The sequence below is a fragment of the Corvus moneduloides genome, chromosome 19, assembly GCF_009650955.1.
Source record: "Corvus moneduloides isolate bCorMon1 chromosome 19, bCorMon1.pri, whole genome shotgun sequence".
Lineage (NCBI taxonomy): Eukaryota > Metazoa > Chordata > Aves > Passeriformes > Corvidae > Corvus > Corvus moneduloides.
The window spans coordinates 10,368,868-10,386,634 of NC_045494.1; the positions used below are offsets into that span (position 1 = coordinate 10,368,868).

The window sequence follows — 17,767 nt, forward strand, 5'->3', positions numbered from 1 at the left end:
TTCTCTTCTGCTACCACTGCTGAGAAATGAGCTGGTATTTTCACACAGTTATGCAGAACACATGGCAGACCTCCCTCCTGACGGGTGATTGTCAGCCCAGAGTCCATTTCTTCACAAATGACACTGCATTTTGTTTCCCTATCTGTACAGTTTTGTGATTTAACAGTATTGAATTTGATGCACTATTTCATGGCACTGTTTGCTGAGTGTCATGGAAGTCTACTACACGTCTAACATATCAATTCTTGTCCTTAGAGCCTGAAATATCATAATTTCATTGAAAGCGTGTTCTTCCTGTGGAACACCACTCTGACTTACTTTATCAGTAGCTTTAACAACACAGGCAACAGCACTAATAACTTTCCTCTTTTACTCTGTGTCTTTCAGGATTACATAGGTGAGTAAGAAGATTTCTTTGATCACTGGCTAAAGTGTTATAGAAGGCTAATCATTTGGAAATTAGATGACAAAAAGCTGTATTATCACAAAGCTACAAAAAGGTTTTATAAGGCAAAACTGTGTCCAAAGACTAATGGTGATAAAGACCTCACCCAACAACAACAAAAAAATGAAAACTACTGCTCATGATGTGAATGCAAATGAATCTACTCTTTATTCCCTATGTATTGAGATGGTTGCAAATATCAAATATGGAAGAGAGTGACAGAGGGTTCACATTTTGTGCTGCCCTCAGGTCACTTTGCTGCCTAATGACATCCTCACTCTTCCTCTTCTATCTTCTTATGAATCTCCCGGCTCTTCACTCGGAGCTTGTTGACCTGTGACTCTGCAATGTCAGCCCGCTCCTCGGCTTCCTCCAGCTCGTGCTGGATCTTGCGGAACTTGGACAGGTTGACATTGGACAGCTCCTCCTGTGTGGGGAGAGGGAGTCAGGGGTGAGGAGCCCAGGGCAGAGGTTTTGCTCCTCCTGCACCTCAGCCTTATGGGGCTGCAAATCTCCATCCCCTTTCCACCACTGCTCACACATCAGCCTCACACAGAGCTCCTCATCCTCCCCTTTTCAGGACCCTACTGGGACAAGCTTCACCAGGACTGTGTCACACATGAGGAGCAATTTCACCCCTTGGATTTGTCATTTCTTTACTTATTCTCCCACTACTTCCTGCACAATTGCCAGTGTGAGTTACAGGGTTGGGAAGACCCTGAAGCCTTCTGCTGCTGATTATTAGCACAGATTCAGGAACTTGCCAGTCAGTGGGTGTGGCCCCACCTTTGTTTACTCTGGCCTCCTGTGTGAAACAGGCTGCAGAACTTCCCTTAATGAATGTCCCTGACTGAAGGGTGCCCAGAGCTCACCAAGGCCTCATGACACGATACCAAAACACTGTGGCCAAGGCTGTTGTGTCTCGGGAGTTTCTTTCATGCCTTCTCCTGGTATTCAGCCTCATTCAATGTGTGTCCTGCCCCAATGGAATGTGGCCTTAGCCCATTCTCCAAGCAATACTTACAGCCTCCTCAGCTTGTCTCTTGTAGGATTTCACTTTCATTTGCAGCTTGTCCACCAGATCCTGCAGCCTGAGGACATTCTTCCTGTCTTCCTCAGACTAAAGTGGTTGGCAAAGAGGAAAGAGAGTCAATTCTTGGTGCTGCATCACACAGGATTAACAATTGCCCTTGGCGATGGTGTGTGCAAAATGTGGCTTGCTGTGAGCAAACCCTGTCAGAGCAGGAGACCTCCTGCCTACCTGGTAGGTCAGTTCCTTCACCCTCCGCTCGTACTTGCGCACACCCTTCACGGCTTCAGCGCTGCGCTTCTGCTCAGCATCAACCTCCCCTTCCAGCTCCCGCACCTGCAAGGACAAGCCCATCCCTGCAGCTTCCCTGGCAATGTCTCTCCAAGGACAGCCTCACTCACCCACAACCCCAGCCCTACCCACCCTGGCCTCCAGCTTCTGGATCTGCTTCTTCCCTCCCTTCAGTGCCAGCTGCTCGGCCTCATCCAGACGGTGCTGCAGGTCCTTCACTGTCTGGTCCAGGTTCTTCTTCATCCTCTCCAGGTGGGCACTGGTGTCCTGCTCCTTCTTCAGCTCTTCTGCCATCATGGCCGCCTGATCAGAGCAAAGGGGCAAAGCCATTTTGGGGCTGCAGATATTTGGGGGACAGGACATTCACCATCAGCAATGCCAGGAATGTCCAACTCACATCTGTGATGGCCTTCTTGGCCTTCTCCTCAGCATTGCGGGCTTCCTGGATGATATCCTCCATTTCACTCTGGATCTGGGAAATGTCTGTTTCCAGCTTCTTCTTAGTGTTGATCAAGCTGGTGTTCTGTGCAACAGGAAAGACAGGATTCCTACTGTCAGACCAAATGCTTCCACATCAAGGCCTGAAAGTGTGGGTAGGGTTTAGGAAGGTCTTTAATGCAAGAGACTTCTTTAGCAGCAGAACGGTAAACCAGACATTGGGAGGCTGGCAGGAGGGGACATACTGGAGCACACTTCTTCAAATGTTTACGCAGTAATCACTTACAAGATATATAACAATCAAATTCTTTGTTATCCCTTGTGAATGGGAACAATTTCCAGCAGCGCCTGACCTGGGTATGGAGGAGCTGTGCACGTTCAGTGGCATCCAGAAGCTCCTGCTCAGCCAATTTCCTCGACCGCTCCGTCTGCTCCAGGGCGGCCCGCAGCTCCTCAACTTCAGCCTGCAGCAGGTTTGCCCTGCGCTCCACCATGGCCACCTGCTCCTTCAGGTCCTCCTGTGTCCTGAGAGCATCATCCAGATGGATCTGAGTATCCTGGAAAGAGAGGCAAGAGAAATTACCAGGTGTCAGTGTTCGCTTCCATGGCAAAAATGTCAGGGATCTCATTTCTCCTTCTGTAGCTTTGCTGAACAGACCTTGAGCACTGCCTGGGTGTTTCTCAGGTTTTTCTGTGCCTCTGCAGCCACACGGTTGGCATGGCTCAGCTGGATCTCCATTTCATTCAGGTCTCCCTCCATCTTCTTCTTCAGCCTCAGGGCTTCATTCCTGCTCCTGATCTCAGCATCCAGCGTGCTCTGCATGGACTCCACAATTCTGAGGTGGTTTCTCTTCATCTGGTCAATCTCCTCATCTTTCTCTGCTATCTTCCTGTCAATCTCAGACTTCACTTGGTTGAGCTCAAGCTGCAGGCGCAGGATCTTCCCCTCTTCGTGTTCCAGAGAGGCCTGCACAGTGCAGCATGAACAGTGTCTTACTTTCTAAGTCGTCTTTCATGCAGTTCCACATGAAAGGTTGGCTTGCTTTCCTGCTGTCTCTCCAAAGAACTACACCCATACTCTTGGTGGGGACACCATTTATTAGCATTGTATGTACCTCAGCTTCCTCCAGGGAGGCTTGCAGTTCAGATTTCTCCTGCTCAATCTGCTTCTTGATTTTCTCCAGCTCATGAATTGCCTTTCCTCCCTCAGCAATCTGCTCCGTGAGGTCAGAAATCTCCTCTGTGGAAACAAGGATCATTGGCATGGTGAGGCACAGAGCAGAATGGCAAGGGCCCTGTCCCACCAAGGTGACAGGCATCTTTGCAGACCTGCAGGCACAGACCCATGAACAATGGTGGTAATGGCTGATAGTGAGAAAGCCCAGTGAGGAGCAGAGGGCCAGGGACTTACGCTGCAGGTTCTTGTTCTCCCGCTTCATTGTTTCCAGGTGGTCCAAGGACTCCTCATAGGCATTCTTCATCTTGAACAGCTCCGTGCTCAGAGAGCGCGACTCCTTCTGCGAGGCCTCCAGCTCAGCCTGCGTTTCCTCATACTTCTGCTTCCATTCTGCCAGGATCTGAAGAGAAACGGGGTGTGAGTAGGGATGTGGCAGTCATGGGGGAATGCTCTGGCCAGGAGTCCTGGTGCTGGAGGCCAAAAGACCTTGTCAAAGTTCTTCTGCTTCTTATCCAGAGCAGCGCAGGCAGCATTGGATCTCTCCACGTCAATCATCAGGTCCTCCACTTCATTCTGCAGCCTCTGCTTTGTCTTTTCCAGGGAGGCACATTTGGCATTGACAGCCTCAACATGTTCCTCTGCATCCTGCAGGCGCTGTGCCAGCTTCTTCCTGGGAGGAGAGAAGCACAGTGCCACATTAGGGCTTGGGAGGGCGTCAGTTCTGTACTGTCATGAGGGCAGCTTGTGACTTCCAGGGTTTTGAACGGAACACGTTTCACAGATACAAAAGGATCTATCATTTGCTGGGTCCTATCACCTTTTAGGCCTGTCATAGCTCTTCTAGCCCTAAAGCCTATATTTTCCCTTCCAATCGACACTTTTCTCTCCCTCCCTCTCTCCCTTTTTTACAAAGACAGTACATCCCTGCCTTCATCCCACTTTTGTCCTAACCCATTTTCAGAGATTCCAGTTTCTGTTGACCAGTCTCCATCTTCTCCCATCATTTGCCATCCTGCTTCCCACGTACTTGGCCTCCTCGAGCTCCTCCGTGCGCTGAATCGCGTCCGTCTCGTATTTGGTTCTCCACTGGGCCACTTCGCTGTTGGCCTTGGACAGGGCGCGCTGCAGCTCCCCCTTGGCCTCCTGCTCCTCCTCATATTGTTCCCGGAGCAAGTCACAGTCGTGGCGAGCGGACTGCAGGGCGTGGGCCAGGGCGTTCTTGGCCTGTGGGGACAATGGGTTTGGTAACTTGAGTACTTGTCTTGAAATGAATCTTGACTGTTAATTTGACAGTGAAATTGGAATGAAACTCTCATTGGGCAAATGTAGAGCTTGGAGCTGGTGAAGCCCACATTGACACATTCTGGAGCATCAGGACACATTAGTGACAGCTCCTCTGGGGACAGGAATGTGCTCTTTGTGTATATGTTCTGACATGTGTGCTTGAATCCTGTCCTAGAGGGGATCATCAGAATCTCATGGAAGCCTTGTGGATGACTTCCTCCAGCACCTAAAGCATCCTGCTTCCTTCCCTCTCTAGTTGAAGGGTGGGGGGGATTGTGCATTAGTGCTATTCCCTCCAGTCCTATGTGTGCTTGGGGAAAGAACATTGAAGCAGTCTACTGTCAAACAGGATTCTCTTTTAGGGGTGATGTAGGCTGTGGACAGTAGGGTACTTCCAGACCTTAATTTCTTCTTCTAGATGTCTCTTGAGTTCCTCAATCTGTTGGGTAAATCCTTGCTTGCCCCTAGACAGCTGAGAAATCAGAGCATCTTTCTCCTCCACCTGGCGTGAATATTCACCTGGGAAGGGAAAGGGAGAAAAGGAAGCACACTATTCCTCCTGGGACACCTTCAGCCTCTAAAGCCACGTAACCAGCAATGGCCCGGAGAGCTTCTACCAGTTGCTGCCTTGCACCCTCTGGCTTGCTCAGGGCGTGCAGGTCCTGACATTGCACTTTGGGGATGAGGGTGTCTCACCTGACTCTGTCTGCAGGCGAGCTCTTTGCGTATTGAGGTCGTTGATCATGCGCTGATTCTGCTCCTCCTTTGTTTTAATCTCACTCAGCTGATCTTCCAGGGTGCGGCACATCTTCTCCAGGTTGGCCTAGAGAACAGACACAGGAAGGGAGAAGAGATGATGGAGTGCACTCTGCCTGATTGTCACAGTGGGGATTTTGTTTGTGGGAATGTGTCTGGAAGAGGCAGCTTTTGTGCCACACCTTGGCCCTGTGAGCATGTTCTCCTGCATCTGCATACCTTGGCCTTGGAGACAGACTCCATGTTGCTGGCCAAGTCATCAATCTCCATCTTCAGCTCACTCTTCTCCTTCTCCAGCTTCTGCTTCACGCGTTGCAGGTTGTCGATCTGCTCCCCCAGCTCAGCGGTGCTGTCCGCGTGCTTCTTGCGCAGGGCGGCAGCCGTGGCTTCGTGCTGCAGCGTGGCCTCTTCCAGGTCACGCCGCATCTTCTGGAATTCTGCCTCGCGCTTCTTGTTCATATCGATCTGAGCTGCTGTCGCCCCTCCTGCTTCTTCCAGGCGCTCGCTGATCTCCTCCAGCTCCCTCGACAGGTCAGCCCGATGCTTCTCTGCTTTAGCGCGAGAGGTTCGCTCTGCCTCAATCTCCTCCTCCAGCTCCTCAATACGGGCCTGGAGAACAGCAGGGACCCTTCACACCCGTGCCCTCCTCCTGCCTGAGCTGAGCCTGAGCAAGGGAGGGGAAGGAACAGAGACTTGCCTGCAGCTCCTTGATCTTCTTCTGAAGTTGCATGCCCAGGGCTTGTTCATCCTCAGTTTTGCTCTGGATCTGGCTGATTTCAAAGTCTTTCCTTTGGGCAAAGTGAACCGTGTTAGAGCTCAAAGAAAAAACACAAGTGCTCCAGCCCAGCACTCAGGTGTCCCACAGCCACACTTACTTCTTCAGTTTCTCGTCCAGCTGCTGCTTATCATTCTCCAAATCCATGATGCTGTCCTGGGCCAGCTTCAGGTCTCCTTCCAGTTTCCTCTTAGCTCTCTCCAGGTCCATGCGCAGCTTCTTCTCTTGCTCCAGGGACCCTTCCAGCTAAACACAACAAGACCATCAGTGCTCTCCCAGCCAGGTCAGACTCCATACCTGTGCTGTTCCCGCTCTACATCTGTGTGCTTACATCGTCCACTTGCTGCTCCAGCTTGGTCTTGGCTTTGGTCAGTGTATTGACTTTGTCCTCCTCTACCTGCAGGTCATCCAGGGTTTGCTGATGGGCCTCTTGGAGGGCTTTCTTCTCTTTTGTCAGCTTGGCGATGGTCTCGTCCAGGGCTGACATCTCCTCCGTCAGGTTTTTCACCTTTGAGAAGAAGGGAGGAAGTGTAAATAAAGGAAGTAGATATAGAAGTCCTGTAATAGCACAGGGCTCTTTTCTGGAGAGAAAGTGACAGGTTCTACCTCATACCTTGTTTTCGGTGGCGTGTTTTTCCTTCTCCACCTTGGCCAGTGTTAGCTCAAGGTCATCAATATCTTTCTTCAGCTCTGAACATTCATCCTCCAGTTTCCTCTTCTTGGCTGTCAGCTCAGCATTAATTTCCTCTTCATCCTCAGCCCTTTCAGTCACCTCCTTAATTTTGGCTTCCAGCTGGATTTTGGTTTTGATGAGCTGGTCACATCTTTCCTCAGCATCAGCCAAGCTATCTGCTTCCTGGTGGGGAGACAGAATTTTATGGCTTTTAATGTTGTGAAGTTTCTCTGGTCTGCCTTTTTTAATCACAGAGTAGGTGGGTTTAAAAGTAGCAGCTGAAGCTGATCTTCAACTCCAGCAAGAGAAGGATCTTGAGTGGTGTCTACTGGGAAACCTTGTCATTTGGAATCAATATTAATTCCAAAGTTTTTGTGTCTTCTAAATATGTCTCCCAGGGCAGTTATCTATGAGAATGCCTCATAGCACAAGCACTAACGCAGAACAGATCAGGGGTTACTTCAATTTCTAATATCAGCAAGAGCAAGGGCTTGGAATTTTTTTTTCTCATGGAAAATGTATCTACTTGCTTCTTCCTTTTAATTGTCTCAACAAAGCCTTAAAATCTCTGTTACTTAAAGGCCTTTAAATTTCTGAGAATACTTTATTTGAGAAAGAAATGTATCACTTTTGTACAGGCTGCATGGCCAATAGAGTTCTGGCCTATCAGCTACCTCTGTGGCTTCTTTCAAGGCCACATCTAGGATCTTCTGTGTTAACTAGCTGATCATTTCATTGGGTGTTAAGAAACTCCCTTATCCTATTTGAGTGTGAATCAGAAGTAGCCATGATTCTGAAAATAATCAAGGCTTTCTTGTGTAGCTGTAAGTAGGAAAAGTAGCACTGAGTTCAACACATTTTGTCTGATGTTACTTGGCTCTTTCCTCATATAGCAGCAATGGTGAGTGCCATGTAGGGCTGCCAGGAGTCTCATTATGCCCTTGCTAGTGCCTGTTTATTCAACATTAGAGTGCCTCAGAGTGTGGGATTTAGACTGTTTTCTACCACCCATTAATTCCTGTGAGTCACTGTGCGGGACAAGAAGTATTCTGACAGTATATCATTCTTTTTCCAGGGAAAAATGAACAGTGATACTCACAGCCTGCACTTGGAGCTGCAGGTCATTTTTCTCCTGCACCAGGGCCACCATTTTCTCCTCCAGCTCCTTCCGCTTTGCCTCAGACTTTGCAAGCTCTTCCTTGGTTTTCTCAAACTCTTCTTTCATGTTGGCCATCTCCTTCTCAGACTCTGCACTCTTCAGCAAGGGCTTGATCTTGAAGAACAGCTTCATCCATGGCCAGTGTTTGACATTCATGAATGCGCGAACGTTGTACTGGATGCAGAAGATGGATTCCCTGAAATGAAATTCACACAGTTATTACATGGCTTTGGTGTGATTAATTTAAAATTCATTAGTCAAGTACCATGAAATATGAGAAAAGTCTACCTCCTCTCCACCATTCTCCGGTACTCTACCCTCATCAGGAAGCCCCTGCACCTCGCTTGTGTGCGAGTGATGATTTCTGCCAACTTGTCATCCCTCATCTCCTCCAGGAGTCCCAGCAGCCCAGCTTTGAAGAAAACCTTGAGAAAGGAAGTGTTGCACCATGTCATTGCAATGTAGGGCAGAATAGACGCACAGACATTCAGGATCCTGAAAGACTTCAATGGCCATGATCAGTATCACCTTGGGCCCTCTCCCAAATCCTATCCGAGGGCTTAGGACTTTCCATAATCTCAGCCCTAAGCATTCAGTCCTTGTTTGAGCTATGCATCACGAGTACTGGTTTCCAGTTCAGCCACAGCCTCAGCCACCCCTGTGCCTGATCATGGACACCAGGGAGCTCTACCATGACCTACTGACTTACTTCCTGGCTTGATGTTAGACCAATCTCACTGCTGTGTATATGTCCATGAATTAATGACTCGGGCCTTGCCTTGTTAGCCTACCTCTCTGACCCTGACAAATCTTGTAAACCAAGGCTTTATGGCTTCACCTTAGACCATCCTTATTGTAACAAAGCTGACTGATGCTCTGGACTCTCGGTTGAGTATGACTACCATTCCTGGGTCATCCTCACTTGCCTTGATTGAGTACTGTGGGGCTGGGAACTTGCTGATAGCTACCCCTAGTCTGGCAGCTCTGTTATGTTATTGTGCTGTGCCTGATCCCCTGACAGAGCCCATTCTTACTGCTTTTGACAAACTTTTAACACAGTTTGTTTTTACCTTCGTGTGACCAAATTTGTACTGGGTGTGGTCAACATCAATGGACCCAAGGAGCTTCTCTGAAGCCTTCTTGTTGTCCATGAACTGTCCCTCTGGGATAGCACTGGCATTAAGTACTCTGTATCTGTAGAAGGAAACAGGACATGAAGAAATCACAATCATTGAAACCATCACTTGGTGGTGAAACCACCACACAGTCATTGAACCGCCAGACTTCTCAGACTGTACCGTTGAACTGATCTCATGCCTGGACATTGTTCATACTCTCAGGACAGGATATGGGAAATGTTTTTAATAGTAATTCTAAGTACAAGAGAATCCTGATCTCAGCACGACCACATCTTCATAAACTGATAGTGAAACATCTACATTACTGATCAGTACCAATTTAAAATAAAAAGTTTAACGTATATTATAATGATAAGGTTCTTCAGCTTGGTCTGAATGGGCAGAAAGGTACAGAGCTCTTACCTCTGTTTGAAGTCAGCGTAGAGGACTCTGCTGGGGAACCCTTTCCTGCAAATCCTGATCCCTTCCAGCACGCCGTTACAGCGCAGCTGATGCAGCACCAGCTCGTGCTCCATGGCACCTGACAAATACCACCATTAGTGACTACCCTGCTGTTTGACACTCAGGAGAAGAGCTTCTGCTGCTCAAGCTTTCCTCCTCTTGGATTGCCTTACCAGGTGTTTTAGTTTCATTTGGGATGATGCACCGCACAAAATGGGGGTGAGTGCTTCTCAAGTTAGCCATCAGCTTGTTTAAATTCTCCTGTGAGGTCATGAAATGAAGTTTATATTACTAAGTGCAAGCACTGGAATCTTAACAGTGGATGTATCAAACTGGTGTTTCAGGATGCAGACCTGTCTTCTGTAAAATGATTGCAGAACTCCCAAAAGAAAAATTGGAAGCTGAAGGCTCCCAAATTTTAGTTTTGAAGTTCTTTCCTAGAATAATGGTTAGTATTACTTTTCCTTGACCTCCTCATCCAAATACAGGGCTATCATCCTACAGTTTTGCTTTGAGCTGGTAATTCCTGTGGTATATTATTGGGGATCTTAAATAAATGACGTACTCTGGATCAAGCATGACTATCAGATAAGCATCTGATTTGGCAGCTAAGTAAGTTGTTTCTAAATGGAGGGGATAGTTTTATAGTCCATACAAAATGACCCTTTTAATAATAATTCAGTCTCAAACTTTGAAGACATAACTGAAAACTGACCTCGAAGTCGCTAATTTGATGTAATTTAACCTTCACTCCTTTTCCACACTGAAATCAAGTCATTGCCTTAAAATCTTATAATCATGGGGTAATTTCTTTTGCTTTTTATGTTTGATCTATTATTTTCAAATTTTACAATGAGTCAGTAGTGAAAATCTGCCTAGAGACAGAAAACAGCTCTAGGAAAAATATACAAATGCTACGGAGAGGATTTTAAAGACGTTAGCTTATAAGTTACTCACTCCCACCTAAGTAGGTGAACTTAACCCTTCAGATATTTTTGTGGAACATTTAAAGAAGGACATGGCATTATAAAAGGAATAATCTGTAAGTTCCGAGGATGGAAAGGGAAGGATTTTAAAGGATGACAAGATGTAGATCCAAAATGCAAACAGACCTTTCAGATTAAGAATAAAAATACTTTTCATCTTTAAGGAGATAGTGAATACTCTTCATTACCCTGAAAAGAGCTGAGACAGTCTGGAAAGAAGAACCCTTCTTCTTGCCTCCCTTCTTGCCACCGCCACCCTCTGCAAATCAAAGAAAAGAAAAGTTTTATATTATGGACAATATATATTGGATACTACAGAACACAAAGCCACTTTATATTTCTAGTGTTTGAAGCTTCAGTTCTGAGAAAACTTTGTCCCACATTGAAAATACAATTTCCACAAAACTGACCTGCATCTGCTCCACCATAGTTGGCAAAGAGTAAAGCCAGGGTCTTCACAGATGATTTCTGGTACAGCCCAATGACAGTTTCATTCAGAGGGTCCTTGTTCTTCTCCAGCCAGTTAGTGATGTTGTAGTCCACTATGCCAGCATAGTGCACCAGGGAGAAGTGGGCCTCAGCCTTGCCTTTGGCAGGCTTGGGCTTCTGGAAGTTGTTGGACTTGCCCAGGTGCTGGTCATAGAGCTTGTTCTTGAAAGAGGTGTCAGTTGCCTTGGGGAACATGCACTCCTCTTCCAGGATGGAGAAGATGCCCATGGGCTGGGAGAAATCACAAGAAGTGACAAGGAAAGGTGATAATGGAAATGTTCAATATCACTGTGGATGGGATGTTCACCTGTCTGGTCTAGTGGAAGGAGTCCCTCCTCATGGCAGGGGATTGGAACAAGATGTTCTTTATGGTCCCTTCCAACCCAAACCATTCTGTGACTCTGTGACAATGACAAGAAGCCTGTGCTATGAACATCAAAGGCTGGTTGTGCTGTTGGCAGCATCTCAGCCTGGATGAAAGCCTAGTTTTACCAGGAGTTGTTCTCAGTCAAGGATTTCATTTCTGCCGTCCCTTGCCCCCTTGAAGCCTATCATCATGGAATGGGTAGGAACATCTGTCCAGTTCACATGAGAAATGGTTGTAGAATTGGTGGGAGCAGTGGTAAAGAGCAAAATAATGGGGAAAAGAGCTACAAGGGACTCCGTAGTTTGGGGAGGTCAGGTGATATGATATTGATTTCCCAAATTTGTCTGTGGACTTTGGATTTCATGCTTTGGAGAAGGAATAAAAGGAGGCTGAATCTGTGTTTGTTTTAGAAGTCTATTGGTGGGAGTCCAGGCTACTTTTCCATGCTCAAAGACCGGATGATGCAGACTGATGACACACATGTGCAGTTCCCCATTTCTCTTTCCCAGACTAAACTAAATTTCAGTGCAAAACACTTTGCTTAACTGACACTACATGTCTGGCTGTGAGTTCTTTCTGGGATGACTGTGCCTCAGAAACATCACAGGATTCCAACAGATATCGTATACTTGCATGGGAAAGGTACCTTCTCAATGAGCTCAATGCAGGCAGCCAGGTCCATGCCAAAGTCAATGAATGTCCATTCAATTCCCTCCTTCTTGTACTCCTCCTGCTCCAGCACGAACATGTGGTGGTTGAAGAACTGTTGCAGTTTCTCATTGGTGAAGTTGATGCACAGCTGCTCAAAGCTGTTGAACTGCCCAAAGCAAAGAAACGTGCACAGGTTCTCAAGGTGTGCCAAAACACACAGGCCTTTGCTGGCATTCTCCTAAGGCTGTTTGCAGTTGGAACACCAGTCCCAGCCCTACTGTACCCGCATGTGTTTCCTTAGCAGGGCTTCTACTGTAACACTCACTGTCCTCAAAGGACTTTTTAATTATGACTTCGTAAATCAAGCCAAAAGTTACAATTCTTTTTCACTGTGCTTCTCAACAGCAAATCCTTTGGCAAGCTCAGTAGCTCCATTGTGTCAGTTCTCTGACCTCCTGGACAGTAGAAACCTCCTCAGTGTCCCACCCAAGAATTTCTCTGGCCTCAGATCAATAATCTGGGGGTTTCTGTGCTCTGACACAGAAGTCCTTGCAGCATCACTGCATTCACAGCACAGGAAACATGCTGTGAACTTGCCCAGACCACTGCCTTTCCCTGGCTTTTCCAAGAGCATCCACCCCTGTGGCCCATAGCTGTGTGAGCCTTAGTCCTCTATGTGGTTCTGAGTCCTCATGACTCCTCCTTGCCTATCGCTTGACTGTGGTGTCAAATCCTTGCTCCTTACGTCAAAGATCTCAAAGCCAGCAATGTCCAGGACACCAATGAAGTACTGCCTGGGCTGCTTCGTATCCAGCTGTTGGTTGATGCGAATAACCATCCACAGGAACATCTTCTCAAAGACAGCCTTTGCCAGGGCACCCACTGCATTGTTCACCTAGAGCAGACAGGACTGGAGTTACCTCTGAGGGTTAACGAAAAATGCACACCTACTCCTTCAAGCCGTGCATTTTCAACTGTCAGATGTTACCTGTGTCACATTTTGACCTTTGGTCACGAACTCATTCCCAACCTTGACGCGGGGGTAACACAAGGCCTTGAGAAACTCGGCTGAGTTAAGGCCCGTTAGGTAGGCAGCCTTGTCAGCCACTAGATGTGGGGAGAGAGAGAAAAGCATTAATTACAGTCAATCTCTAGAATTCAGGTGATGTGAACAACTCTGCTCTCCATGGTCTAGGAATGGAAGAACATTTATCTCATCCCACACAGTAGGCCTGGGAAGGAATGCAAATTCTGGACACTGGTGATGGTCTTCTTGGAAAGCAAGAACAGGTATGGCTTGGATAGGAAGAGCTTGAACGTGGAATTTCCCAGAAGAACAACAAAAGCCTCTAGTAATACATAAGGCAAGGCACATTCTTTTCCTGTGGGAAGCGGATTTCTGGGTAGCACAGCTTGCAGGATTTATTTCACCAAAAACAAATTGCCCATCAGGGTGTCTTAGTGTTTGGAGGTTTGAGAGAGAGAGAGAGAGAGATCCTGTGCTGAAATTGAAGTTCCTGCTTTCAGGCAGCATGTGTTTGGGGAGCCACCATTGGGTAGAATAATGGAACTTCCCATGACTAGGAAAGCACCTCTGCAGCTAGAGGGACCAGGTGCAGAAATGGTATTCTCAATGTTTTATGTGGAGAGTCAGGCCAACTGCAGTGTGCTTTGGAGGCTAACATACCGCCTCTGGAGGCAGAGAAGGGCTTGGAACAAATCAGTCCCTGAATTTGCTGATTACCTTCTGTGCCATCAGGCTCTGCCTGCTCCTCTCGTTGTTTCTGCTTGAACTTCAGGTTCCCATAGTGCATGACAGCCCCTGTCAGCTTGTAGATGGCTGTTTTCTCATCTGGAGTGAAGCCCAGGATGTCAATGGCACTCTGCAATCAAAATAATGAATTCACAAATGTGTCCTTAGTGTGTCAGAGATGTCACCCTTGAAACATGCCCAGTAGGTAACTTTTTGCTGTGTTACTTACATCTGTAGCCATGAGCTCCTCCTGGTCATCAATGCTGGGAACAGTGACCTCCCCTTGACTCACAAAGTGATAATCATAAGGGTTGGTGGTAATGAGGAGCATGTCTGAAAGCAGGAAGAGGCAAGGCATAGGCTTACTTTTGCCAATCAGGTGAGAAAGGGAACTGTACCTCAGTGATCCCCCTGAAAAAAAGTTAGTGCTCCTTCCTACCAATTAGCTCCGGCTTCTTGTTGGACATGATCTGATAGAAGATGTGGTAGCTTCTTTCCGCCTTGAGCTGGAAAGTGACTCTGGACTTCTCCAGCAGATCTGCCCAGGGAGGTAGAAAGAGTTAGGCACTTGTGGCAATGTACATGGAGGTGGGAATTTGGGAAGGGATGGGAGCAGTCCAGGAGAATCTCTTACAAGTTTCAATGTCAGCAGAAGCCAGCTTGCCTGTGGCACCAAAGTGGATTCTGATGAATTTGCCCTGTTAAGCAGAAGCAGCAGCAGGTCAGCCTGGATGTGTTCTGCTGGCATCTCCTTTGCATGAAGAACTGCTCAGGCACCATGTATCTTACCAGTGGGGGGAGAGATTTTACACAAAGCAACCACTTACAAAGCGTGAGGAGTTGTCGTTCCTCACGGTCTTGGCGTTTCCAAAGGCCTCCAGCAGTGGGTTGGCGCTGATGATTTGATCCTCAAGCGTTCCCTGCAGGGAGAGAATTATTCAGTGACTGTGTTTAGTTGACAGGGCAATGACAGGCCACATGTTCAGTCTGTTCTTCCCAACTCACCTGCATTTTGCCTGATGTCTGCTCCTCCTTCTTCTTCTCTCCACTGGCTGCAATTGTTGCAAAGTACTGGATGACACGCTTTGTGTTCACAGTCTTCCCGGCACCGGATTCTCCGCTGTCAGAGCCAAGAGAGAAGCAGAGGGTGCGTGGTCAGGCAGGAGGTCCCCTGGCACCGGGCAGCCCTGCAGGGACCCGCGCAGGGGCTGTACGTACGTGATCAGGATGGACTGGTTCTCCCGATCTGTGAAAAAGGCAGAAAAGAAGAGATTATTAATGCACCAGCAATAGGCAGCTATTTCATTTCATAAACCCAGATGCCTTCACCCATTTTGAATATTTTAATGTTCCTAGCTGCAGCTGGGAAGCTGATATCTCAACCCTGACGTGCTGTCAGGTATCACACACATGCACTTCTTTTTCTGAATATTCCCTTCATGTCAAGCTGTCCATTTTGTTTATGAAAATTCTTCCAACTAAGGATCAGTTTTGCAGAGTTACTGATTAAATGGTCTATCAGTAAGCTGAAGTGAACTGCAGCAAGTGCTTCTCATAAACTTTATTACATAGGATCGACCACTCCTGATCAGTCCATAAGCCCCTCTACATGGTTTTTATGTTGTTGGCCAGTTGATTATTGCCTAAAGAAAATCAGAGTAACATCATAAATATGTAGTAACCTTTACCAGAGTAGTCTTCCATGCTCTAGAATATTGAAATTTTGCTACTTCCAAAACTAGATTTGATATTTCTATGTGTTATATCTTGAACTGAGTTTGCTTTCCACAATTTTGTCTGGTTGCTTTTTTAACCTATGCTCCTATTGCAACTCCATTGATAAAATCTTTGCACTATAAAAATTGAAAACTCTCTAGGAAGCCCGAAGAGACTACACCATTAGGGAACTAACTCTTTGTGGAGGAGTCTGGGTTTGCACTCACAGAATTTCTGCGTGTCTTTTGAAGGTGTCAGCAAAGGTAAATATATGACAACTTACATGAACATGATCATGATAAGACACACTATTCAAGCATCAATTCAATATTGTTTGTTTTCATTGTATTGTCTTCCAATTAACCTTCTTAACACTCTGAATGCTACAGAATTAAATATGGTAGTTGGGGACAAAAGAGGGAAGAAGATTTATTTTAACAAATTAAAATACATGCTATTATACTATGTTATCTATATTTCTGACTAATATGCTCTTTCCTAAAATTCTGAAGATTTAGACAATGCTAGAAAAGTTGTCGCTACCCTTCTTTGCTATACTTTTCCTTTGTATTAATGAATGGAAAAGAAGAAATTGTTTTTGAGATGGAGGAAAGAAGTATCAATTTTCTGAGCAGGTTTCACTGCAATTTCTAACTGAGACTGCTTCCAGAGTTTTTGTAAACCCACCATAGGAAGTATTGGCTCCAACATTGAATGTACTTTCCCTTTACACACAGTGTTATTTACAGAACTTCACCCTAGTAACTTTGAGTCCTGCACAGCAAATCATTCAAAGAACAATCCTTTCATCTGAGAAAAAGCAGAACTTTAAAGTATATCCAAATTTCTTTAATGGAAAATCTGACAATATACTCGGTGTAAATCATATCCTCCCAAATACACGGGACATGAAATTTTAACATTGATTTCTATAAATTTGATCTAAATGATGATGTTCAGTAAAGACTCTATTTACAGTGATGATAGAACATCCACCTTTACAGCAACGTTAAACTGAACTATTGTGCACTGAGAAGAAATTTTTTCTCCTTTGTGAGTGTTCATAGCCAAGTGATTTTAAAGAAAACCAAGTAACTCACCAGTCAGCATGAACTGATAGGCATTGTCAGAGATGGAGAAGATGTGTGGAGGGGCCTCCTGGCGCTTCTTGCCTCGGTAGGCCAACACCACCTCCGGGTTGTACACCGGCAGCCACTTGTAGGGGTTGACGGTGACGCAGAAGAGACCCGAGTAGGTCTGCAAGGAAGGGACACAGCACGTTGGCTTCCCCTGAGCCTGGCCCAGCACTTCCTGCCGCTGCCCAAAGGAAGCTGCTGCTGCCACTTACGTAGATCATCCAGGCTGCGTAACGCTCTTTGAGGTTGTACAGCACAGCGGGTTCGTGGAGGTGGGTCATCATGGCCATGTCCTCGATTTTATCGTACTTGGGAGGGTTCATGGCGAAGATTTGATCTTCCTTCACAGTCAGGGTCTGGCATAGAATAGAGAAATGCATGTATGTCAGCTAAGAACCTAGAGTGGGAATTAAATTTTATTTGTAAATTTTGCATTTTACCCACCTCTCCCGCTTCAGTCTTGACAATGACCTTCCCTGCATCCTTACTCTCAATCTTCCCTTTCACATAGGACTCCTTTGGATGCGCCGCAAAGACAGAGGTCTTGGCATCAAAAGGCTTGTTCTGGGCCTCAATTCTCTCCTTCTCTGACTTTCGGAGGTAAGGAGCCGCCTCCCCAAAGACGGCCATCTCAGAGTCTGGAGTCGCCATTGTTGCGCTTCTTCAGGAGGCACAGTTGGCAGGGTACTCTGTAGGCTAGGACACATGTTGTGTCAGTGAATGAACAACTTTATGTGGAAGAAAGGATATCTCTTGCACTTTGATCTTTTCAAATATTAAAGTAGGTAAAAACAAGTCAAAAGTTGGACTTGAACTTCCCAGTCTTGGCTGAAAATACTTGTGTAGTTCTCTAAAATTAATCCTTAGATGTCCAGCTAAGAAACCATGTACAGAACAGCAGTTAAGTGTACAGTATGTTGTGGAGTTTAGCAGTATTATTTCAACTTTGTGAACTCTAGCAAGTTTGGGTGTTCCCATAACAGAGTGTCTGATTTATTTGTTTTTTTAATGCTACTGAAAGTTTCTGAAATAGTTCTTTTTCTGATAACAAATAGTGGCTT

The 17,767-nt window shown here is 46.4% G+C and overlaps 1 protein-coding gene across 1 annotated transcript; it reads right to left on the bottom strand.

Moving 5' to 3' along the window:
- Positions 1–687: 687 nt before the first annotated feature.
- LOC116453326 (myosin heavy chain, skeletal muscle, adult-like) lies at positions 688–17,383 on the bottom strand. The gene is given in 38 exon segments (XM_032128625.1): positions 688–872; positions 1,470–1,565; positions 1,707–1,811; positions 1,899–2,069; positions 2,164–2,289; positions 2,558–2,761; positions 2,863–3,171; positions 3,320–3,444; positions 3,616–3,781; positions 3,868–4,051; positions 4,409–4,605; positions 5,066–5,184; positions 5,362–5,488; positions 5,641–6,030; positions 6,119–6,209; positions 6,297–6,442; positions 6,528–6,704; positions 6,810–7,052; positions 7,969–8,224; positions 8,317–8,453; positions 9,099–9,222; positions 9,570–9,687; positions 9,782–9,869; positions 10,783–10,853; positions 10,996–11,314; positions 12,097–12,267; positions 12,847–12,996; positions 13,090–13,208; positions 13,846–13,984; positions 14,084–14,187; positions 14,294–14,392; positions 14,489–14,552; positions 14,682–14,774; positions 14,860–14,974; positions 15,073–15,100; positions 16,671–16,827; positions 16,919–17,062; positions 17,151–17,383. Coding segments are annotated over 38 exon segments (5,832 nt in total). The 5' UTR covers positions 17,358–17,383; the 3' UTR covers positions 688–719.
- Positions 17,384–17,767: the final 384 nt, after the last annotated feature.